Source organism: Macrobrachium nipponense, chromosome 8 (assembly GCF_015104395.2).
Source record: "Macrobrachium nipponense isolate FS-2020 chromosome 8, ASM1510439v2, whole genome shotgun sequence".
In the NCBI taxonomy this organism is placed as follows: domain Eukaryota; kingdom Metazoa; phylum Arthropoda; class Malacostraca; order Decapoda; family Palaemonidae; genus Macrobrachium; species Macrobrachium nipponense.
In genome coordinates, this window is record NC_087203.1 from 7,568,140 (window position 1) to 7,593,848 (window position 25,709).

The 25,709-nt window shown below is 44.1% G+C and overlaps 1 protein-coding gene across 4 annotated transcripts in view; it reads right to left on the minus strand.

Annotated features, from left to right (window-relative positions):
* The window catches only part of LOC135222607 (tyrosyl-DNA phosphodiesterase 2-like), a 167,068-nt gene that overhangs the window by 128,569 nt on the left and 12,790 nt on the right, over positions 1-25,709 (minus strand). For all 4 annotated transcript variants that reach the window (XR_010316298.1, XR_010316297.1, XM_064260700.1 and 1 more), the window contains exon 2: positions 18,161-18,247. Coding sequence is in view for 2 of the 4 variants with exons in the window: in XM_064260700.1 (XP_064116770.1) it covers positions 18,161-18,247 (87 nt within the window). In the remaining 2 variants the exon portion in view is untranslated. The remainder of the gene's footprint in view (positions 1-18,160; positions 18,248-25,709) is intronic.

Here is a 25,709-nt window from a genome sequence, read left to right on the forward strand (position 1 = left end):
TAAAACCAGACCACCGATAACCAGGGACTGCCTGTAGTTTGAACCATTTCTGACCCATCCCTTTTGGGTGAAGCACTGGTTCCAGTGTCTACTGTTTTCCTTTCAGTTTTTCTCCATCCCCAAGATGGGGAGATCAGAGGGGATACATTAAAGAATAAATTTTATTAAAAAAATTTATATTTTTGATAGAGTAGTCGCTGTCTTATCCTCTAGGAGTACCCATTCCATGGTCTATCCAGAGCTCCATGGTGACCAGACTAATGTCAAAGAATTCTCTTAACTGGTCTTATGGCCGTGTATTGTGTCGTAATGATAAACATCCTAACACATGATAGAGTATAAATGAACTCAGGATAAGAGGGCACTTTCTATTATCCTTAGCGAATGCTAATACCCAGTTTTCCTATTACAAGCAGATGGCGGGGGTTCCCTTCTTGAGACACACCGTAAGCCAAAAATGCTTTGGGTGTATTAAAGACTATGTGAACTGCATTTTCATTGCATTATAAAAAAAATCAAATATTGATTATTTTGCATTTTTGGAGTCATATTTCTTCCAACAGATCGGTGTCATAAGCGGCATAAACCTGGAACATGTGTCGTAACACTGGAAATAACTTTGATGAATATAATGGAAAATTGTCGTAACCTCGGAACGTCGTAAGCCGGGGACTGCATGTACATCAAAACAGCAAGTGGTGGTTATGAGTATACGCACCATCATATTGTTTACATACCAAAATCCGACCAAGATGCCATTCCTTTCTCTGGTCATGCAAGAAACCAGATCTCAGAGATGTCTGTTCTTTGCTTATTGATTCAGCTAAGTGCATAGTTTCAAGTTCCAATTAAAATAATTTTTATCAAGACTGTAGAGGAATGATTTATTGTGGTGAAAAGCCGTAATCGGCTTATTTCGCCCGCGCACGCTGGTGCTTCTTAGGATTTATGATCGTTAGGAAAGTTCAAGGAATTTCGTTCTTCACTTACCTATTTATTTCATTACCGAGGGTCATGGAAACATATAAGTTGAAAGCCAAGAGTACAATTTTAAGTTTCAGTTAAAAAATTTATTAGTTTTAATAGTTTATAATATGGAACAATGATTTTAGTGTGAGAGAAAAGCTGTAAACCATTTTTTTTGCCAGTACGTATGTGTCGGCGCTCGTGATTTAGGATCGGTATCTCTGGGAGTTTCGTTCATCGCTTATTGATTTCATTACCATGGAGACTTCCAACTTGAAAGGTGATTATGTAATTTAAAGTTCCATTTAAATCATTTTAGTTTAGACCATAGAACAATGATTTCAAAGTGCGTGAAAAGTCGTAAACCAGCTTTTTTGCCAGTACACATTGGAACTGCTTACAATTTCCGATCATTAGCTATTCGTAGAAGCAAATGTTGTTTTGAAGAATGGCAATAGAATATCAGGCAGTAGCGTACAATCTACGTCAATTCAGTGAGAATATGCTAGCTAGACTGTGGTAGATGTTGTCTGTAGCATATAAACTAGGATTAAGTATCCTTTTTAAGGGTGAACAGAAAATAACAAGGATTAGGCAGTAACCTGAATAAAGGTAAGATTAGGGGACATATCCTGTTAGGCTACACACCTAGGCAGACTAAGTTTACACCAGAGACCTTAGGATTAGATAAAAGGCTACAGATATTTTCTCTTTTTATAAATAAACTGTACATTGTCTTAATACTGTAGGCTACCATGTGCATACCCTTAAAAGGGAATTAAATAGTCTACATTGATTTGAACAATAACCTAGGCTAGGTGATAGGCTAGCCTGGCTTTAGTTGACCAAAAACAGTTAATTATGACTAGACAATAAACTACACTAGGTGACGGCCTAACTATAAAGTTTCACATTAGTAGTTTACTGTTTTATATCGCCCAAAAACAGTTCGAGAGACCAAATGACTATGAGGTAGTAGCACCTTGAAGGCTACAAATTACACCTGGTTAATTCCATATCTCTAAAGGTAAATTAATCAGGATTAGACAATAACCTATTCTCGGTGACAGCCTAGGTATAAAATTTCACATCTGTGAGTCTCATATTAGAAAGTCACTGTTTTATATTGTAGACCAAATAGCCTAGGGCTAGATATAAACAATCTGAGTTAGACAAAATTGTCAGCCTAACTATGAATTTACATGTAACTTTCTGTTTTTATATAGCTTTTATATTTGATCTAGAACAATCTGGATTAGGCAATACCCTGTACTAGGCTAAGAGAGAAAAATTTTGGAAACTGTTGGTGTACTAAGTGGTAGTTTAGCCCAAATAGCCTAAGACAGGATATAAACAGTATCCTAGGCATAATTAAATATCCTAAAGCCATTTAAAAACAGTGGCTTGGGCTAACTATACAAATTAGTACATATGATATTATTCTAAATGGTATGACAATTCAATTTAAATTTGACATAGCTGGTGCAAAAAGACAATTACTGTACAGTCATATATGGCTGTCAAAACTAACTTAAACCTCAAAGGGCTTAAGTTAACATAGATTCCTAATAGCATCTCTTACAAATATCAAAACTGTACGAGGAACTATAGAAGTGTCCCTCATCAATAATTTAATAATGACTGGCTTCTAATAACAACTTGCTTTATATCACTACAAGGCTGCAACAATGCAGGACCCCTTAATTCAAGTGTTCCATATACCAAATTGCTCGGGTCATTTTGTGCCAGTGGGTATGGCTCATTCCAACTGCATACAAATTTTAATGATGAAACTGCTCATTTTAAGCTATCCCAGTGATTCCTATGGTTCAGTAAAACTAAGGAATGGGGAAGTTATATCTTTCCAGCAAAACTCTGGCAGCAGATATATAACCCTTTTTTTCTCAGACCAAGATTTATGTTTGGGTCAAAACCCAGTAACATCAGTCCTCAGTACCTCCCAGGTATTTTATGTTTTGGCAAAAACCCAGTAAAATCAGTCCCCACTACCTCCCAGGTTAAACCTGTGGAGGAAATAGAAGGATTTTTACACAGGGGAGACATTCTTACTATGGAATATGAAGGGGCATTGCCACTGAAATGACACTGCTAATCCAGATGGATCAGGGACACCAATTTCAGGTGGCCATGGGAGAAGCCTTATAGAAGGAATTCTATCCCCATTTACAGCTATTGATGAGGAAGAGGATCTTTTCCCCAAAAAAGGATGCTAGGATACATATGACCCCCACTGATATTACTATATTTGTAGGGGTACTGTAACTTGCCAGGGATATCTGCTTCTTTAGTAACTGGGTTACTTCTAGAAGGAATTCTATCCCCTTTTGCAGCTATCTATGCTGAAGAGGATTTTTCCCCCAAAAGGGATGCTAGGATCCATCTGACTGACTGAAATTACTATATTTTCAGGAGGCCATTGTAACTTACCCAAGACTTCTGCCCCTTGGTAACACGCAATGACCAATTTCCTGAGACAATTTGTATTTTTCATAGCTAAAAACCTTCGATCTTAACAATAAGATAATTTCTAGTGCCTAGTTGGATCTGGTTAAATCGCAGATGAAAGCAAGGAATCTTGTGAGATCTGGCAACGTGTGCGTATATCAGGTGAAGAGTGGTTAAGGGCAGTTCAGTTGTTGAAGCTCAATCAAGATGTGCAAGCTTCCCCCAATGGATACACAGCTCCCTGCATCTGATCAATTCCAAAAGGAAATTAGGATCCTTCCCCCAAAAGGGATACAAGGATCCACCTGACCCCAATGGAAATGACAACAGTTTCAGAAGCTTTTGGCACTTCACCCAGGACCTTTGTCCCTGAGGAACAGGCAGTTGCAGCTCAGCTGTAGATGCTCAGTCAGGTGACACAAGCTCCCAGAAGGGATACACAATTTGAGGCATTTGATCAATTCCGTAAGGAAATTATGAATAACATCCGTAAATGTTGCCGCCACAGAACAGCAATGTAAGAGTGACATGATGCATGATTCCAAAAAGTAATTTAAGTGAGTCCAGTACACTCCAAAATGTAAAAGTACTGTATCCTGCAAACCAAAAGTGAGAGGGAATGCAAATGTTGCCAAAACAAGGTCAGTGTTGGAATTATGACTGGAAACTACTATTGGTTAGTTCTGAATACAAAACTTCGAATCAAAACATGACAGGGGCTCCAATACTGATCCCTGATGATACTTATGATCCTTGGTGAAGATGCATCAGTGCGCATTTTCTCTCCCTATAGTAAATATCAAATTAATGAGAGAAAAACTATGACTGAAATTGTACATGTGAAAGCCCACTAACAGAAATGGTCTTCTTACCCAGTGTCTTTAACATTAAAAGCTATAGTCGACACCCTTTACCAGGACCAAAATTGCTCACCAAGGAGTCCCAGCCTCTTGTCCCTTCATTTTTAAAATTATCAATCTTGTAAAGACAGATTTTCATAATTTTGTAGTGATTAAATACCAAGTACTAACAATCAAACCTTGGATTTCGGATGCCCTGGTTTTTGTATGATTCGGTTTTCATAGGCTTTCCCCAACGAAATTTTGACTCGGGTTTTGTACATATTCTTGGATTTCGTACACCTGGAAATGCTCCTTCCATGGCCCAACTCCTGACTAGGCACCGTACCGAGCGCCCAAACAAAGCATCCCATGTATTCTCATGACCCATTCTGCTTTTGTTAGTTGATTTTTGTGCTTTTTTAAATTCGAATGCAACTGGTAAATAAGCCATCATGGGGCCAAAGAAAGTTCAAGTACCAGTCCTTCTGTAAAAAAAAAAAAAAAAAAAAAAAAAAAAAAAAAAAAAAAAAAAAAAAAAAAAAAAAAGCCGAGAAACACTATAGATTTTAAGAATGAACTCTTAGCAAAGTGTTTGAGATCATTTCTGAAAAGGCAAGGATGTTCCATGCAATCTCAGTAAGAAAATGTCTACAACAAGAGCTGCTGTTAGTGAGTTTAGGTCCAGCAGAAGCTAGTTTGAAAAATTCAAAAAGCAAACAGGCATACATAATGTGCCTACTTCAGTGATTAAGGACATGTTTTGATGTAGATTGATGTAAAAAAATTTTGTAGAGAATTATCATTCCAACAAAAACGTAACTAGTGTCTCACACATGTTTCATGACAATGCATTGTTTCACTTTAGGAAAATTTTAAAGACACACCAGAAACAAAGCTCTTTACACAAGCACTGTGCAGAGGCATACTTTCTTGGAGCTTCTGAGTCAGATATAAGGCATTTGTTAGGTGGCAAACAAATATCGCTACATAGGGAACAAGTTAGAAAGAGGTGCATGGTATTGCAAAGTATAATTGATGTACTTGAAATCATTGGGAAGAAGGGGCATAGTTATAGGGATACACAGTCAGAAGCCTGTTATACATTGGATGATCCAAGCACTGACCATGGTAACTTTTTAGAACTGATAATTCTCCTGGGAAAATATGATACGTATATGCATGAAAGACCACTTAACTGAATGTTTGGAAAAGAGCAAAAGAATGCAGCAGACCAAGTCAAAGGGCAGAGGTTCTTTTGTCAGCTTTTTGTCTAGGGCCACTGTTAATAATATTTTAAGTACAATTCAGCAGATTATTCAGGAATCCATTGCTAATGAAGTTCGTAAAGCTAGAATGTTCTCTGTGCAGATTGATATAACAGAGGATATTACCTCGCAAGGCAAGTGTGCTGTTGTTCTTAGGTATGTCACAGATGTTATTCATGAAAAACTTGTTGCAGTTGTGAATTGTGAAGCAGCTACAGGAGAGCATTTTGTTCAAATTTTGATGAATGTCATAGAAAAACTTGAACTGGATGTAAGCAATTGCATTGGTAATGCCACAGATGGAGTTTACAACATGCAGGGGCATTATAGGGGATTCTCTGCTTTACTTTCTTCCCATTCACCCAATCAAGTTCATGTATGGTGTTATGCATTATGCACATGTTTTGAATTTAGTACTGGCAGAAACAAGTAATAGCAAGTGCCTCGCTTTTCAACTTATTGAATGATATTGCAGTCTTTATCAGAGAATCTTATAAGCGAATGATTATTTGGGTGAATGAAAACAAAAGTTCTCGCCATCAACACCTCTCTCCTATCAGAGAAACTCCCTGGTGGGCTAAAGATAATGCTTTAAGAAAAATATTTGGAAACTTTGGCAAGCCTGATAATGCCCTATATACACAGATGTTCTGCTAACTTTGGCTACCATACAAGAACATGAAAATATGAAATCAGATGATCGCAGTAAAGCCAAAGTATACATTGAATCACTACTCAAATATGAAACCATACTGACTGCTCAAATATTTCTTCGTATATTTGAGCAGACTACTCCCCTTTTGAAATATTTGCAAACAAACAGAATGGATATTCTCTCTGCGTACAGGATGGTTGCTACTACTAAACGAGAGTCTGATAAAAATAAACAGAGATTTTGGAGGTATTATGGTGGCTGCAGATCATTTCGTTTGTTGAGCTAATGAACAGCTAGAAGATGAAGAGAATGCAGATTTGGAGTTGGAGGTGCAGACAGAATTGCCGCTGAAAAGAGTTAGAAAGAAGAAAACGATGCCTGGCGAGAAGGCTTATGATGAAAGGCTGAATGACGCAGAGGAGGGCTTATGAAGTTGAGGTATAAAATCCAATATTGGACAAAGTCACACTAAGCATCAGAGATCAATTTCTTTCTCATGGGACTCTTTACAACGATTTATCGATTCTAGACCCAAGAAATTTAGATCAGCTGAAGAAGAGCAGCAATATTGAAGAGTATGAGTCTTGATTTAAAGAACTCAGTAAGCCACTGCTTGAGTTCGACATCTGGGCAACAGGTGAAAACTTGAAGTTGGAATTCAGGAGTCTAGCTACACACTGGGAAAAATTGAAAAATGCACCCTTGGAAGTCTACACCGTTAAAGATATGAACGACGAGGATGAACACGAGTCTTATTTAAATGAAGACAGTCATGAGACAATTGCAACGAAATGTTCATCTTGTAAGAATTGTCCAGTCTGCTGTTACCAGATCCTCAGTAAGGTACAACTTTTTAAACTGATGCCTATCATATAATTGGTCTAGCTTACAAGTATCTCCTGACCTTGTCATTTATAATCAAGTTTCCGTGAGAGAAGTTTTTTCTACCTTGAAATTCATAAAAAAAAATCGTCTAAGAATCACTCACAGGAACACCTCCAGGAGTTTTATGCTAATGCTCATATATTAATAATATATTAATGTCTCCCAATAATGATTTAATAATTGACAAAGTTGCATCCAAGAGTGAACTATTCAAAGAAAATTTGATAATCTAAATAAAAAGTAATTCCTTTCGTTACCCCTGCATGTGTTTTATTTTTCCCAGGGTCGTTATCCGACTCATCACTATCATGTGTGTGTGTGTGTGTGTGTGTGTGTGTGTGTGTGTGTGTGTGTGGTGTAGCCTGTTTCCCATCAAATATATAATACTTTCATTTCAAGATATACCTCCCCACGTCTATTAAGCTCCATCTTCAAGTGGGCCGGTCAACGTCAAAAGTCCTTGGCCGAAATTTAGTCCCAGTCCATCTCTGTACCTGAGCTGATGGTCATGGGATTACCCCTTGCAGCAAGTTAGTGGTCACCAATAGTCTGTTGGGCAAAAAACCTAATCTCCAGGTCAGAAGGATCAATCTTAGCTTCTTTTAGTATCAAAGCTTGGCTTATGGGATATTCTGAGGTAAAACCTTTGTTTCCTTCTATTACTTAAATCTCTCTGATGAAAGCTCCTTCTACTTCCCTCCTATGACTTTTTTTATTGCTTTTGTATACAAGCCTACTGTTTTTAAAATCCATCCTATGGTCATTTTCCCAACAATGCCTAGCTATAGCACTCCCCTGAGAGTTAAGCTGTACTGCCCTTCTATGTTCTTTGATTCAAGCCCTTATTCCCCCACATATTTGTCTCCACAATTGCTGCACTTGATTATGTATACCCCCTACATCATCTGTGTTATTGTCTTCTCCTTCAATTTATTTTTACGTGCTTTGTTTTTTACAGTACTATTATCAAATGTATATGTACACAAATCTATATTTACTTTCTTTAATTTTTGAAGTGTTTTGTTTCATTTTAGGCATAAAAGGAAGGGCAACCATTTTCTTGTTTTCCTTATTCCATGTACTCTTGTCCCTCAAACGTGAAATAAGTATCACTGGCACGTTTGAGGGACAAGTTTACAAACAGAAATATGGAGTAGCTATGGGGTCCTCATTATCACCTATACTCGCTAACATCTATATGGAATATTTCCAAACCAATCTAGTTCCTAATAATAATGTCCCTAATTTAAAACTCAAAGGTTGGTGGAGATATGTGGATGATATTCTTGCTGTTCTGCTAGGTGATGAAAATGAAATAGAAACTTTTCTAGACGAACTCAATAAGTTTGATACAAACAATCCAATTCACTTTTAGAGAAAAGTAACAATAATAAACTGCCCTTTTTAGACATACTGATAGAAAGAAAAGAAACAGGATATGAATTCAGCACATATAGAAAGCCCACACACACACACAAACTCATATATTCATTTCTTCTCTTTTCACAGTTATGATATAAAAATAGGTGTTCTAGCAGGTTTATTTCTTAAGAGCAATGAGAACACGTGACCCTTGTAAGATAGATCAAGAAATAAATTACATTGATAAAAACTTTGATGCATTAGTATACCCAGAATGGTTCAGAAAAAGGGCACTCAACAAAGCTAGGAAGATTTTTTACAGAGCAAATGTAGAGTACATGGAATAAGGAAAAAGAAAATAGTTGCCCTCCCGTTTATGCCTAAAATGAAACAAATCACTTCAAAAATGAAAGAAAGTAAATATATCAAAAATGAAAGAAAGTAAAATATAAATTGTGTATACCTTTGATTATACCATAAAAAACAAAGTATGTACAAAAAATTAATTGGAAGGAGAAGACAGTTAAGCATTGTTGGGAAAAGGACCATAGGATGGATTTTAAAAACATTATGCCTTTATACAAAAGCAATAAAATCAGTCATAGGAGATTAGTAGAAGGAGCACTCATCAGAGTGATTAAAGTGGTAATAGAAGGAAACAAAGGTTTTAACCTCAGAATATCCCATAGAAGGAAACAAAGGATTGACCCTTCTGACCTGGAGATTACGTTTTCTCCCCAACAGACTATTGGTGACCACTAACTTACCGCGAGGGGTAATATGATATTGTTAACTACAATAAAGTTTTGTACATACTTACCTGGCAGATATATACTTAGCTATAGTCTCCGACGTTCCGACAGAATTTCAAATCTCGCGGCACACGCGACAGGTAGGTCAGGTGGTCTACCTTACCCGCCGCTGGGTGGCGGGCGTATGAACCAATCTATCTCTCCAGCCAGATTTTTTCTCTTCCACCTGTCTCCTGAGGGGAGGCTGGGTGGGCCATTAGACGTATATATCTGCCAGGTAAGTATGTACAAAACTTTATTGTAGTTTAACAATATCATTTTTGTACATGAACTTCCCTGCCAGATATATACTTAGCTGATTGGCACCCTTGGTGGATTTGGGAGGGTAGAGACAGCTAAAGTAATAAGGAGAGATAAGAAACAAACTGATGTTGTAGGATATAAATAACCTTGGTTCTTACCTGTTCAGGCAGAAGACTTCATTGATTATTTTCTCTGAGTCTGCGTTGCCTGGAGAGCTACAGCTAGGACGTGACCCTGATGCTGAAAGACTCTCGGATCTACCACTGGGATATGTGATCCCTTTGTGTGGTAGAATCCAAGTCGGATCCTGTTAAAGGGAGTTCGTTCCTATCTTAACAGGTCCTAACCACTACTACTGCAAGGAGCCACACTCATCAGACCACCTAACCAAACTACTAAAGATTAGTATTACGACCTAAAGAGATGCCTTCATGCATCCTCTTTAGGCAACCAACAACAACAAATACAAGGGGAAAAATTTATACTACTAAACAGGATGAGTTCCAGCTCCCTGCCCCAGCACTGAATCCGCGAGATACGTACGGGCCCAAGGCGAAGCAATTTTTCGTAAGTGATTCTCACATCACGTAAGTAGTGGTTCGCGAACACTGACTGACATCTCCAGAATGTTGTCTCCATCAGATTTCGCACGGACATATTCTTGTTGAAAGCCAGAGAAGTTGCTATGGCTCTTACTTCGTGTGCTTTCACTTTAAGAAGCCTAAGATGTTCTTCTCTGCAGGATCCGTGTGCTTCTTTGATGAGGCTTCTCAAGAAGAAGGACAATGCGTTCTTCGACAATGGACGAGTAGGCTCTTTTACTGAACACCACAGGACCTCTCGGTTGGCTTCAGTTGCTCTTTTCTTCTAAGGTAGTATTTCACCATTCTCACTGGGCAAAGAGTTCTCTCGGGGTCTTCTCCTACCAAAGAAGATAACCCACGAATCTCGAAGTTCTTGGGCCATGGACTTGATGGGTTCTCATTCTTTGCAAGAAAAACAGGAAGGAAAGAGCAAATGAGAGAGTCCTCCAAACCTTAAAACCCACATTACCATCAATCGCCTGAAGCTCACCTCACTCTTCTGGCGGAAGCTAGAGCCATCAAAAACAGAGTCTTCCTGGTAAGGTCTCTGAATGAGGCTGAATTAGGGGGTTGTTTCAAACCTAGAGGACCCCAAGGAATTGAAGGACTACATCCAAATTCCAGCTAGGTGTCTTAGGATACTGCATTTTCGTTGTATTAAACGACCTAATAAGGTCCTGTAGGTCCTTATCTTCCGATAAGTTGAGGCACCCCTGTGCCTGAAGACATTCGCCAACTACTACGATAGCCTTTAATCGTCGAAACGACTAAGCCCACATTCTTGTCTTAAGAATAAAAGAAGTTCTGCAATTTGATTCACAGAGGTAACTGGAAGAGGAAAACGTTATTCCTCTTGCACCATCTTCTGAAGACATCCCACTTCGATTGGTACACTCGTAAGGTGGAAGACCTCCTCGCTCTAGCGATTGCCTTAGCAGCTGCTGACGAAAAGCCTTTCGCTCTGACCAGTTTTTTTCTGGACAGTCTGAAGCCAGTCAGACTGAGAGCGGGGAGGTTTTTGTGGTACCTGTCGAAGTGGGGCTGTCTGAGTAGATCGCATCCTTAGAGGAAGCGATCTTGGAAAATCCACTAGCATTCCAGCACCTCTGTGAACCAATCTTGTGCTGGCCAAAAAAAAGGGAGCTATCAAAGTCATCCTCGCGGAATCTGACTCTGCGAACTTTTTTAAAGTCAACCCCAGAACCCCAGAATCTTGAAGGGGGAAACGCGTATACATCGAGTCCTTTCCAATCGAGTAGGAGAGCGTCTATCCCTATTGCTCCTGGATCCGAGATGGGGCGAGCAATACAGAATCCAGTCTTTTGTTCTTTGAAGTTGCAAACAGGTCTAAGAGAGGCCTGCCCCACAACTTCCAAAGGCTCTGGCAAACATCTTGGTGCAGAGTCCACTCTGTGGGAAGGACCTGATCTTTCCTGCTGAGGAGATCTGCCCTTACATTCCTTTCTCCCTGTACGGAATCTGGTGAGAAAGTTTTATCCCCCTTTCTTCTGTCCACAGAAGAAGATCTCTTGCTGTTTCGTACAGAGAGAAGCGGAATGCGTCCCCCCCTGTTTCCTGATGTATGCCAGAGCCCGTGGTGTTGTCCGAGTTTATTTGCACAAATGCTCCTGTCACATCTGACTCGAACTCCTTCAGAGCAAGGCCACACGGCTATTAGTTCTTTCCTGTTGATTGTGCCAGGAAGACTGGTCCCCCCCCACCCCCCCAGGTTCCTGACACCTCCTTGGTTTCCCAGAGTCGCCCCCCAAACCCTGTTTCCTTGATCGATCGGAGAACAACACCAGGCTGGGGTTTCTGGGATTGAAGCGGCAGTCCCTGCGAGAAACTTGTCGGGATCCGCCCACCATGCTAACTACCTCCTTGATTTGAAGAGAAATTGACAGGGAGAACTTCAAATCCTGAGAAGGACGACTCCAATTCCGATGAAGAAAGAATTGGAGCGGTCTCAGGTTTGCAACCTTCCTAGGGAAACAAATTGCTCCAGTGAGGAGAGCGTCCCCAGCAGACTCATCCCACTCCCCTCACTGTGCATACTTCTTTCCTAAGAAGGTTTTGTTACTTTTTCGGAGTCCCGGGCTATCCTCTCCTGTGACGGAAAAGCCCGAAAAACTCAGAGAGTTCATCTGGATCCCCAGATAAACGCACTCTTGAGGCGGGATCAGAACAACTGACTTCTGTAGATTGACCAGAATCCTAAGGAATAAGTCAAATCCAGGGTTTTTCTTCAAGTCCTTCAGACAACGAATCTCTGGAATTGGCCCTTATAAGCCAATCGTCGAGATAGAGCGAAATCCTCACCCCTTCTAGGTGAAAGCCATTGTGCCACATTCCTCATGATGGCCGTAAAGACTTGGGGGGCCGTGGAGAGGCCAAAACACAGGGCCCTGAATTGGAAGATTCTTCCCCCCATCATGAATCTTAGAAACTTCCTCGAGGAGGATGATTGGTACGTGGAAGTAAGCGTCCTGTAAGTCCAAGGACACCATCCAGTCCCCTGGACGGAGTGCTGCTAACACCGAGGCAGTGGTCTCCATCGTGAACTTCTTCTTTTCGACGAAGAAGTTCAGGGCGCTTACATCCAACACCGGGTCTCCATCCCCCTGATTTGATTTTGGAACTAGGAACAGGCGGTTGTAAAAGCCCTGCCGAAAGATGATCTGCCACTAGTTCGATCGCCTCCTTTGTCCAGCATCTGATCTACCGCTAGTCGGAGGGCTTGATTCATGATGGGGGTCCCTGTATCTGGCCGTCAACTCCCTCGGGGTATCGTCAAGGGAGGCCCTCGAAGAGAACGGGATTAGATAGCCCTTCCTCAAAATTGACAGGGTCCAGGCATCTGCGTCTTTCTGGGCCCAGACTTCTGCAAACTGTAAAAGCCTGGCGCCTACAGTTGTCTGAAGGACTTGAGTCTTACTTGGGAGGTTTGATTGACTTCGTAAAAGTCCTCCCTCTTCTGTTTGGTTTCCGACCTCTGAACGACAGAGGATTTAGAGGTAGATGCCCCTCGAAAGGGTTCCTGAGAGGTCGGCTTAGCTTTCTTGTCTTAGTCTGGAAGGTAGGGCGCGGTTTCCCTTGCAGACTGTGCTAGCAGGTCCCTGCGTAGCTTTGGCAGAGAGAGCCTTCGAAATGTCTTGAACCAGGTGTTTAGGAAACAGCTGAGTAGATAGAGGGGCGCAAAAAGCAAAGACGATCTCTGAGCATGTGAGACCGACTTTGTTAAAAATGAGCAAAATACTGATCTTTTCTTCAAGACCCCTGCTCCAAACAGTGAAGCTATTTCGCTGGCCCCATCTCTCACCGATTTATCCATACAGGATAAGACACAATTCAAATCCTCCGGAGAAAACGTGTCCGGTCCTTGAGTTTTCTTGGCTAGGACTCCGAGGGACCAATCGAGAAAGTTGAAAACTTCCAAGACTCTAAACATGCCTTTTAGAATGTGATCCATTTCATTCATTGCCCACGTTGTTCTGGCCGAATTCAAAGCTGATCTTCTAGTGGCGTCTACTAGTGCCGAAAAATCTGCGTCAGCTGACGACGGAAGGCCCAGTCCCAAGGGTTCTCCTGTCTCATACCAAAATCCTGTCCTTCCTGAAAGCTTCGACGGAGGGAAGGCAAACATTGTTTTCCCCGCTTCCTCTTTAGTGCGCATCCATGAACCGAAACTCTTGAGCGCTTTCTTCATAGAAAGAGTCGGCTTCATTCTCACGCACGAAGATCCTTTCGTTGCTTTCGCTGTGGAGAACAACGAGTGTGGAGAAGGAGGAGCAGTAGGGCTCAAAGACTCTCCGAACTCCTGAAGGAGAAGCTCTGAGCTTCTTGTACGAAGAAACTGCTGCCGATGTATTAGTTTCTTCCTCAGAGGCTTCCTGGTCTTCTTGAAGAGGAGAACGAGGATGAGGAGAACGAGGATGATTATCCTTATGAGAATCCTTAGATGATTTCCTAGCTGGGGTACAGTGCGATGAAGGAGACAAACGTCTTGAATGAGGAGAAGATTCCAAAGTAGAGAGGCGTACAGGAGAACGACGAGTTGTAAAAGACGGACGCTTATCCGAAAATTCTTGTCTAAACTCGCATTCCTTCCTAAGTGCAGACAAACTCTTAACATCAAAAGAGGAAGGACTCCTTTCTCTAGAAAGACCACGTCTATCCCTAGGGAAACTACAGAGGGAGAGCGCCTGCTAAGATCCTGGCGCCGATCGTGAGGAGAGCGGCTACTAGGCGCCGAGCGCCTATCTGTTACAGGGCGCTTAGTGGAATCCTGGCGCCTACCAAGCGGCGAAACGTTGCTAAAAATAGGGCGCCTTTCAGGAGCAGGGCGCTCGAGAGGCTCTTGATGCCTACGAAGCGGAGAGCGGCTGCTACGCTCGAGCGCTTAAACGGAACAGGGCGTTCGGCGAGATCTTGGTCCTTACCGACGGGAGAACGTCTGTAAGGCTCCGAGCGCCTAACAGAAGCAGGGCGCTTGAGGCGTTCTTGACTTCTAGCAAGAGGAGACCGATGAGAGTAGGGAGTCCTCGAGAACGAAGAGCGCCTACTAGGAGAACGAAGCAACCGAGGATCAAGGTGTCTTTCTCCAGGCGAACAGCTACTAAAAGAATGACGCTTACCAGGAGCAGGGCTCCTACTAGACTCTTGATGTCTTACAGGGAGGAGCGAACTCCATGCGATGAGCGCCTACCAGTCACGTTATCCGACGCCCGACTATAGTAGTCGGAAGGAGAAGTGCGCCTACTTTCAGAAGGGCATTCCCTAGGTTCTCTGAGAAGACGAGGAGAAGAAAGAAGAGACGGCGACGACGAACCAAGTCTTCTATGACCTGAGCGACTCTCTCTTCTTGCACGAACTCTAGAAGAAGAGAAACAGAAGGGGCTGAGCGTCTACCCGAGGCAGGAATCCGATTTGAGGAAATATCTTCATAGTCCAGGAGCGCCTATCCGTCGAATGGCGTCTCGACACCTCCGAGCGGGAGTGGTGTTCCTCTCGTGAAATGTTACGATGAGTAGAAGAATCCTCAAAAGAAGGAGAACGCCGATTACAAGGAGAGCGCTCTTCCGACGAAACGCGCTTCGATCTCTTGATCGGGAGCGACAAATCCTTCCTTCTACGCGATCTCGATGCTAAGGAGTCCGCCAAGGCTGTGATCTGAGCTTGTAGGCCCGCTAGTACTCGAGAAGGAGAGTCTCCAGGATCTTCTTCCGAAGCAAGCTCAGCGCGAGGCGCGGGAGAAGGAGGGCGATCACCGGATCTCCTAGGCTTCTTTGCTTGCAAGGAAGCTACATCAGAAAAGTCTTCTGGGCTGGACGCTAACGTACTGAAGGGAGCCTCCGCAGCCCTCTTCAACGGGCGTGACGCCTCCTTAGAGCTCCACCCACGCTTCGGCGAACGGAGAGAGGATGACGAAAAACACTGGCGCAGAGTATTCTTCTTCTTACGATCCAAGGCAGCCTGGGAGCGAACTTCAGGATCTGCCGAGGGGACGCCTGACCGGTGGGGGCTCTCCCTAGCCCTCCTGCGGCTTTCGACTTTCCTCCTCCACTGGAACTGGGAGTCTGGAAGAGGTCTAGGCCTGGAGGCACTAAGGAGCCGGTCAGACGCACCCTCCACATCACTGGGTACACTGCACTTATCATCACTGACACTCTTACCTTGCTCAGTACGAAGATTCTTGTCTTCCTTAGAACACAAGGAAGCTTTTGAGGCCGCCGCCTCCGAAGACGAATCTACGGCTTCGGTGCGGGGAGCAGGAGCTGAGACCTGGGAGGAAGGTTCTAAAACTACATTAAGGTTAGTTTCATTCTCACTCATTCTCGACCTGCTCGAGCTCCTTGAAGAAGCTTTACGTACCCTATCCCTTTCAAGTTTCCTAATATAAGAAGAAAGAGCCTTGTATTCCTCTTCGTTCAAAACCTCACACTCTTGACACGGGTTACTAAACGAACATTCATTCCCCCTACATTTAACACAGAAAGTGTGAGGGTCCACCGCAGCTTTCGGTAACCTCACCTTACATCCATCGGTCACACTACTCTAAACAAAACCGGAGTTTTGGAAACAGAATCAAAATCAGACATTCTACAGGAAATCCAGCGCAAAGTCAATAACGGTCCACAATCAGCGTATGCCAAGCCAACATAGAGCGAATACGTCACCAAAATGTTCAAATCAATCTCCAGGCAAGCGAGAAATGAAGAAGATATCGGAAGAAACGACAACAGTTGTTATCGCTTCAGCGACAGAAAAAAATCTGGCTGGAGAGATAGATTGGTTCATACGCCCGCCACCCAGCGGCGGGTAAGGTAGACCACCTGACCTACCTGTCGCGTGTGCCGCGAGATTTGAAATTCTGTCGGAACGTCGGAGACTATAGCTAAGTATATATCTGGCAGGGAAGTTCATGTACAAAACCCACCGCCACAGCTCAGGATATCAGAGCGACAAGAGGGGATTAGCAACTCTCAAGGAAACCAGAACAGCCATCATATAAATGATGACTCAACAAGAAGTTTCAGAAGACTACTGGGCCTTGACCCAGGTTGACAACCTACGCATCTCTTGAAAAAGGCCTACAGATAGGGCCTGAAAGTAGTACTTGAGTGTTGAGTAAAATAAAATATAAATACTTATAAGTAAACATGTTATACACAGTAATTTTGTAGGTTTCTTTTTCAATTATTATTATTATAAAGCAAACCTCATGAAAACCCAGGTATGCTCATTCCATCTGAACAACCACCAGGCATACAGAAAACTAAAAATAAAATGGGAAAACGCGGAACTGGAAAACCATCCGCATCCAGTCTAACTTGGCGTCACTCTTGACAGAATACAGACTTTCAGGAGCATGTCAAGAAGCTAAAAAAAAAAGTGGCCACCAGAAATAACCCTCTAAGCAAAATTGCATTCACCAAGTGGGGAGCAGATGCAAAAACTTTACAGCAAATGGCCCTAGCACTATGTTAATCTCCTGCAAAATATTGTGCTCCTCTGTGGGAAAGATCAAGCCACGCCAAAAGAGTGGATATCGAGCTAAATAAAGCACTCTGAGTGCAAAACCCCTGCCAGCTTTGTTTAGACTAGCCAGCATTGCACCACCTAGCATCTGTCGAGATGCCACGGCAAGAAAGGAAAAGACCAAACAAGCAAATGATCCCAGGCCTGGGATCATTTGCTTGTCTGAAATCACATAAGAGCTACATGACATTGAAAGAACTAGAGACCCCAGACCTATCAAAATACAGACTGCAGAAATGGAGAGAGCGACAGTCAGACTACCAATAATGCCCTCCCTGACCCTAGTGAAGACCTGCCCTGTGGATTCTCAGATTCTCCCTCACTAGAAGGAAATGGGTCACCCTGAATAGAGGGAGAACAAAAGTTGGTAGGACAGGGGATAACCTCCAGAGATGGGGTTACACAAACGGTGCTTAATGCCCCTGCATGGAACCAATCCAAAATATGAATCACATCTTGTGTAGCTGCCCACTAGGGCCCACTTGTTTGGACATGACCTAAGAATGGCAAATGACACAGAACTCCAATGGGTAGAACAATGATACAGGCCAATGGCAGAGAATACTGAATGGAAAATACAGGTAGTCCCCGGATATCAGCAGGGGTTCCATTCCAACAGCTTGATGATAAGCGAATGATTTTCGCAGCTTATCAGAGCCAATAACCAGATTTTGACACTGACAATCAGTTAATGGCACCTCTGTTAAGTATTCATCGACGCCAATATACTCTATTATCAGCAGCGGTGATAACTGGAAATCAGCGCAATTTGGCAATAATAGGGAAATAAGATTCATTTCATTATTTTTTAAATTTCAAAATCAACACAACTTACCCCTCTTGGGTTTGGTCACTGACTTTAGGATTAATCGGCTCACATGAAATTCTAGTGCTTCCCCAAACAGAAGCAAGTAGTAAACTATCTGACATTTTGTCTCAGCTTGCTATCGTTAATTTCTAAACATGTATGCACATACAATTAGACAGGGAATATTTACATTTCTTTAGGTAATAAAATAGTAAAAGAGAAAGAGTAACTTGCTTCAAGATTCCAATTCCTGTCCTGAAGGTAAAACTGTGCTAATGCTTCATCAGTTCCAGTGATTGCTGCAAATCTCTCTACACGGTCCTGGAAAAAAAAATAAAAATCATGTCAAAAGACGAATGAAGATTTTAGACATAGCCTATAACATTTTGAGAAATTAAAATAAAATATGCCTTGTCAAAATGACAAATTTTAAAAGTAATTTGTATTTTTCTTAACCTACAAACCTCAGGTCTTTATTCATGGTACTATTTACTTTCCAACACAAGAGGAGCCAGCCTTAACCCTTACATGATGGGCTAAATAAGGGATTTTGACAAAGGAAAAATCTATTTCTGGGCAGTGACCTGTGTCGCCCAGTGAAATGTACCTATAGCACTCATTTCTAAGGTATAAATATTGCTAAACATACAAGAGAAAAAGCTACATGGATTATACCAGGATAAACCTGGTTCGCTCACCCCTGTATAGGGTGTCGGTATAAAACTGGGGCGAGTGAAACCACTATCAGAGGTCCCCTGCCATTTAGTCTCTTCCTTTGTCATCTTCCCCCTTCTAAAGAGGAGCCGTACCAAAGACATCTACTGCCCGCTACTGCTACAACTAGTGCCTCGATCGTCATTCCTGAAAATAGCACCCAAGTTTGGGCCTACAGGGTGAGGAAAGAAGGGGTGGGTTCACTGGGCAACACAGGTCACTGCCCAGAAATAGATTTTTCCTTTGTCAAAATCCCTTTTCTGGGCCTAACCTGTGTCCCTCCTTGAAATAGTAACAGAGCCAATCGGTGCCACAAGCTTGGATTATAATATCCACAAGGCTACAGAAGGGAGAAATTAAACTGTTTAAGCAATTCTACCCTATTTTAATCAGTTCCCTTAAATCTAAAATAAAGTTTGTTCATGCAACTTACGTCAGATATATATATAGCTGATAATTTCCGACACCGACAGAATTTAAAACTTACGACACACGTAGTGGGAGTCAGGTGGTTAGTACCCATTCCCGCCGCTGGGAGGCGGGTATCAGGAATCATTCCCATTTTCTATTCATAATTTTTTCTGTTGCCGGTGTTGTGAACATCTGTTTACAGCACCTCCGTCTGGATTTGGAAACTTTTTGCTACTTGAGTATCCCTTTTGGTTCTTTTTGGATTAATTGATTGGATCGGTGGCTAGGCACACGTTATTAGTGGATTGATTTGATTTTGGTTTGGACTTTTCTTGGAATAATATGTCAGGGTCTAGTACAGCTAGCGCTAGGTTCTGCTCTAGAACTGATTGTAGAGGTAGGCTACTGAAAGCTTCAGTAGACCACATACGGTATGTAAGAGTTGCAGGGAGCATGAATGTGTGTATGAAAGCCGTTGCAAGGAGTGCGAAAGACTAACAGATTCTGAGTGGAAGGCGTATGAGACCTATCTTAGGAAACTTGAAAGGATAGGTTAAGGAGGTCTTCCTCCAGGAGTGTTTCAGGCGTGCAAGAAATTAATGTTTCTCCTGTTAACCCTCCTTCTGTTAATGCTCCTAACCCACCCTGTAGTTTTGCCTCCGGGCCCTGAAGCAGTGTCTGTAGAGAGTAATACTTTTATCCTTAATATTGGAGTCGATTCGTATCTAGAATCGAAAGTGTTGGCTCTTGAGAGCAAAAGTGACGTGCAAAAGTGCAGTGATACCACCCTTGTATTGTTGGAGGGTGGTGGCGTCAGATCGGCCTCGTTTCGCCTCTAGGCCTGGACCTCTGTCTTGACTCCCAGGACCTGGGGAGGGAGCATGTCGAAAGCCGAGGAGGGTTACAAGGAACCCCCACCGATCTGACGTGCCTTCGGCAGTTACTGATGAAATCCCCAGACTGCCAGGGAGCGTGCCCGCGTGCACGTCTCCTCAAGGAGTGTTTTTCGTCATCGGAGGCTTCATCCCCACGTAAGGGGTGGAGTTCTCAAGGTGCTTCACGTCCGCTGAAAAGGACGGCGCGTAATGTTGACGCTTCACGTCCTAGTTCTCCGCTTTTGCGATCTTCGCCTGACAGTGCGTTCGCTGCTTTTCCGCCGCAGAAAAGGCGTAGAGAGTCTTCGGACTTGGATTCAGTTAGCTCGTACGAGCGATACAGTCGCTCCAGAGCTCGGGAAGAGCCGTACCTGGAGGAGAAGGAGGCGTCCCCTCGCCGCTCTCCTGCTCACAGGATCAGTCCCTCCCCGGAGCAGGAAGATTCGAAACCAAAGAGGGATGATTCAGTCACTGCAGCAGCAACTTCAGGACGCTCTTGCTGCTAGAGAGTCTCTTCCGCGTCGTAGGAAGGATGAGAAGCTTCCTGTGAAGAAGTCAAGACCCGTCTTTGCTCTCTCCTCGCTCGCCATCTCTCTTCGTTCGAGTCTCCCTCTAGAGTTCGTTCTGCTCCCCAGCAGCTCTCTAGAGGAGGTGAGAAGTTCGCTTCTCGCTCTCAGGATGAACTATCTCCCGCTCGCAAGTCTTCGTATGTTTCGCAAGCGAGTGATGGACACTGAGCGCGCTTCTGTGCAAGTGGAGCGCGCTTCAGGTGCCGCCAAACGCGCACCTGTTGTTGATAAACGTGCACCAGTGAGCGGCAGCCGCTCGCTGACTGACGCTCGGCGCGCACCAGTGGAAGCCAAGCGTGCACTAGTGGACGCTCGGTGCGCGCCAGTGGACGCCAAGCGTGTGTTAGTAGATGTCGAGCGCGCACCTGTCGGCGCCAAACGTGCGAATTCGGACGCCAAGCGCGCGCGCTGGTAGACACCTTCTTCACCAATGCAAGTTCAGGTGGATGAAGGAACCCTTCCTGTTCGTTAAGTTTTCTTCAGAGTTTCCTCCTACTTCTCCAGTTTCTGAGGAAGGAGTTAGCGATGATTTAGTAGAAGCAGAGGAGGAACAGCAACCAGCTACTGGTCTCATCGGACTATAAAGTTCTGATGCGTCTTCTACAGTCGGAGTTCGGAGAAACTTTTTTCAACCGGAAGCCGGAAGCCCCCTCGTACTCCTCCCTTCTAATTTTCTTCTTTTAAGGCAACGAAGGCTTCTTGGGTTCATTAAAATGAAGAAGTCGCTTTCCACGAAGCAAGCGTTCCGGAAAGTCCAGGAGTGGATGGAGAAGAGGAAAGCGTCAGGAAGTCCTCTTTAGCTTTACCGCCTTCAAGACTCTGTGGTAAAGGAGGCATGTGGTATGAGACAGGAGAAGACATAGGCGTTAAACTACCAGCCTCTGCTCAAGGTGACTTCGGGAGCATCGTAGACGCCTCCAGAAGAGCCCTTCTGTCTTCATCAAAAGTCACCCCCCTTGGACCCATAACGAGTTCGACTTTCACCTAAAAGGCCTCTTCAGGACTCTAGAGGTCTTCAACTTTCTCGACTGGTGTCTTGGAGTTTTAGATGCCAGGTCAAGGAGTTCTGATACTATTAGTCTGGGGGAGCTGTCCAGCGTTCTTTCTGCATGGACAAGGCCGTCAGGGATGGTTCTGAGGAGTTGGCTACGCACTTTAGCTCGGGGATTCTCAAGAAGAGAGCGCTCTTTTGTAACTTCACGGCCAAATCCTCTCTCCAACGCAAAAGGCGGACTGCTTTTCGCTCCTTTCTCAGACCATCTCTTCCCCCAGGCTATGGTTAAGGACATAGCTTCAAGCCTTCAGGAAAAAAAACGGCAACGCAAGATCTTCTGGCTCAGTCTTCTAGAAGGCCAGCAGCTGCTTCATCTTCTGGAGCTTCGTTTGCCAAGAAATCGAAGCCCTTTCGTGCTGGACCTTCCTCGAAAGCAGCCTCCCGAGGAAGAGGCTCTTCCAGAGGAAAAACCCCTGCTCCGTCAAAGAGTAGGAAGTGATTCGGAAGTCCTTCAGACGCCGGTAGGAGCCAGGCTTCCTTCGATTCGCGGAAAGCCCTGGGAAGAGAGAGATGCGACCCTTGGTCGCTGGATGTCGTGAGGAAAGGGTACAGGATCCCTTTCTTGAAGTCCACCCCCGCTATCCTCAACACCAAAGGATTTGTCTCCCTCTTATCGAGGAGAGAAGCAGAAAGTGCTTTTCGATCTGCTGGAACAAATGATCGAGAAGCAAGCGGTGGAACAGGTCTTCGACCTGGAATCGCCAGGGTTTTACAACCGCCTGTTCCTGGTGCCGAAACATTCGGGGGGGGGTGGGCGACCCGTCCTCGATGTCAGCAGCCTAAATCTCTTCGTGATAAAGAAGAAATTCAAGATGGAGACGACTCAATCGGTGCTGTCGCTTTGAGACCGGGGGCCATTGGATGGTCTCACTAGACCTCCAAGACGCGCTATTTTCACGTCCCCATCCATCCCCAATCAAGGCAAATACCTGCGATTTGTCCTGAAGGGGAAGGTATTCCAATTCAGGGCACTTTGCTTCGGTCTGACCACAGCGCCGATGGTTTTCACCATTCTAATGAAGAAACGTGGCAAGGCTGCTTCATTTGGAGAATATACGGATCTCTCTCATCTACCTGACGACTGGCTTATTCGACTTTCATCGCTGGGTGAACGGTGTCTGGAGGACCTGCACACGACCATGACTTTTAGCAAAGTCCCTGGGGCTTCTGGTAAACCTCGAAAAGTCGCATTTGACTCCGTCTCAATCTTTAGTCTATCTGGGGATTCAGATGGACTCAGTGGCTTTTCGGGCTTTTCCGTCCCAGGGGCGACAACTTCAATGCTTGGAGAAAGTGGCGACCTTTCTGGGGAAGGAAACAATGCTCGGTGAGGGAATGGATGAGTTTTGCTGGGGACCATTTACTCACTGGAGAAGTTTGTTTCTCTGGGAAGGCTCCACCTCAGAACCTCTTCAATTCTTCCTAGCCAACAGTTGGAAGAACAAGCAAGATCTGGAGGCGATCTTGTGCTTAACGAGAGAGGTGAAGGATCACCTAAGTTGGTGGTCAGATCCTCGGAAGCTCGCAGAAGGGCTCTCCCTCAAACTTCGGAACCCCGACCTAGTTGTTGTTTTCCGACGCGTCGTCCACGGGTTGGGAGCAACACTAGGAGGGAAAGAAGTGTCGGGCACCTGGAGAGGGGAACAGGTTGTCCTGGCACATCAATCTGAAAGAGTTGTCAGCCATTTATCTGGCTCTCAGGTTTTTCCAGGAAGAAGTATCCGGCAAAGTCGTTCAGATCAATTCGGACACACCACAGCGCTGGCATACCTAAGAAATCAAGGTGGAACTCACTCCGCCTTCTCTGTTTGCCATCGCAAAGGAACTCCTTTTGTGGGCAAAAGCGCAAGAAGTCACGATCCTGACAAGGTTCGTGTCAGGAGTACAGAATGTTCGGGCGGACTTCTCAGTCGGCGAGGACAGCTGTTGCCGACAGAGTGGACCCTTCACCAAGAGGTTTGCCAGTCGCTGTGGAACCTGTGGGGCTGTCCACAGGTGGATGTCTTCGCAACGTCCAGGACGAGAAGACTTCACTCTATTGCTCCCCAGTTCTGGACCCGGGAGCAGTCGCAGTAGACCGCCCTACTTGGAATTGGTCGGGCCTAGACATATACGCTTTTCCCCCGCTCAAGATCCTCGGGAAGTGATGAGGAAGTTTGCGGCATCGGAAGGAGCGAGGATGACACTCATCGCCCCCTTCTGGCCGGCAGCCGACTGGTTCACAGAGGTGATGTCCTTCCTGGTAGACTTTCCGAGGACTCTACCCTTAAGGAAAGATCTACTCAGACAGCCCCACTTCGAGAGTACCACACAAAAAAACCTCCCCGCTCTGAGTCTGACTGCGTTCAGACTATCAAGAAGTTGGCCAGAGCGAGGGTTTTTTCAAGACTGTGGCGAAGGCGATTGCCACCGGAAGGAGGCCCTCCTCGATCGCTATGTACCAATCGAAGTGGGCTGTCTTCAGATCCTGGTGCAGGAAGAAGGGCATTTCCTCCACCACAACCTCTGTGAGCCAGATAGCTGACTTCCTTCTTCATCTGAGAGAAGAAGTGAAGTTGGCTGTTCCAACTATTAAAGGCTACAGGAGCGTGCTTTCTGTAGTCTTTAGACACAGAGGACTCGATTTGTCTAATAATAAGGACATTCATGATCTCATTAGATCGTTCGAGACTAGGAAGGTAGTCCAGCCTAAAGTACCCTCGTGGAACTTGGATGTGGTACTCAAATATTTGATGTCGAGTAACTTCGAACCGCTTCATTCAGTTTCTATCAGGAATCTGACGAAGAAAACGATCTTCCTAACCGCTCTGGCGACGGCGAAGAGGGTTAGCGAAATTCAGGCCATTAGCAAGCCAGATTGGCTTTTCAGAAAGTAGTGCGGTGTGTTCTTTAAGTCCAGTTCTTAGCAAAGAACGAGAATCCTTCCAACCCGTGGCCGAGGTCCTTTGAAATCAAAGGGTTGTCAGATATAGTTGGAAACGAACGTGAGAGATTCCTGTGTCCGTCAGGGCTCTAAAGTTCTATCTGCAGAGAACTAAAGCTTGCAGAGGTTCATCGGACAATTTGTGGTGTTCAGTGAGGAAACCTGATCTTCCTATGTCGAAAAACGCACTGGCGTTCTTCATCAGGAATACGATTCAAGAAGCGCATAATAAGTGTAGTGACAGTGATAAAGCTTCTGAAAGTAAACGCTCACGAGGTGAGAGCTATTGCTACTTCGGTAGCCTTTCACAAAATATGGCTCTCAAAGATATTTTGAATGCCACATTTTGGAGAAGCAATTCGGTGTTCGCTTCACACTACCTGCGGGAAGGTGAAAGTGACATACGAAAATTGCTTCTCCCCTCGGACCATACATTGCTGCAGACACTGTTTTGGGGGCAGGAGGTAACACTCATCCTATCCTTTAGGGATTAGGGGTTTTAATTTGTGTTTATGGTTTTGGGGTGACCGCCTGGGGCGGGTCTCCCTTCATTAGCTTAGTTAAGTGGGATGCCTTTGGTAAACTAAGCCAGGTGGTGGTATTTTTGTCTCGTTGCCCTCATTAGTATGGTCCATGGTCTAGTCACGTCGTGGTCTCGCCCCTGTTGACAGATCATCTGGAGTGCACCAGCTTCATAGGTCTCTACCTTGCTGGCAACTCTAGTAGCACAAGCAGACTTACGTGGCAGTAATCACGAAGCCAGCTATGCTAACAGGTAAGGAATCAAGATATCAATTATCTGCACATATGTGTCCTAAATCCTCTATTCTGTCTCTCCCACCACCAAAGGTGGGATTCAGCTATATATATATCTGACAGGTAGTGCATGAACAAAATGAATTGTAATGATACAATTAAGTTTGTTCATACTTACCTGGCAGATATATATAATTAAGTACCCGCCCACCTCCCCTCAGGAGACAGTGGAAATAAAAAATTATGAATAGAAAATGGGAATGATTCTGATACCCGCCTCCCAGCGGCGGGAATGGGTACTAACCACCTGACTCCCACTACGTGTGTCGTAAGTTTTAAATTCTGTCGGTGTCGGAAATTATCAGCTATATATATATCTGCCAGGTAAGTATAACAAACTTAATTGTATCATTACAATATCATTTTTAACAAATATCTTAAGTCTAGGTCCTTACTCTATGAAGTATATATAAAAACCACA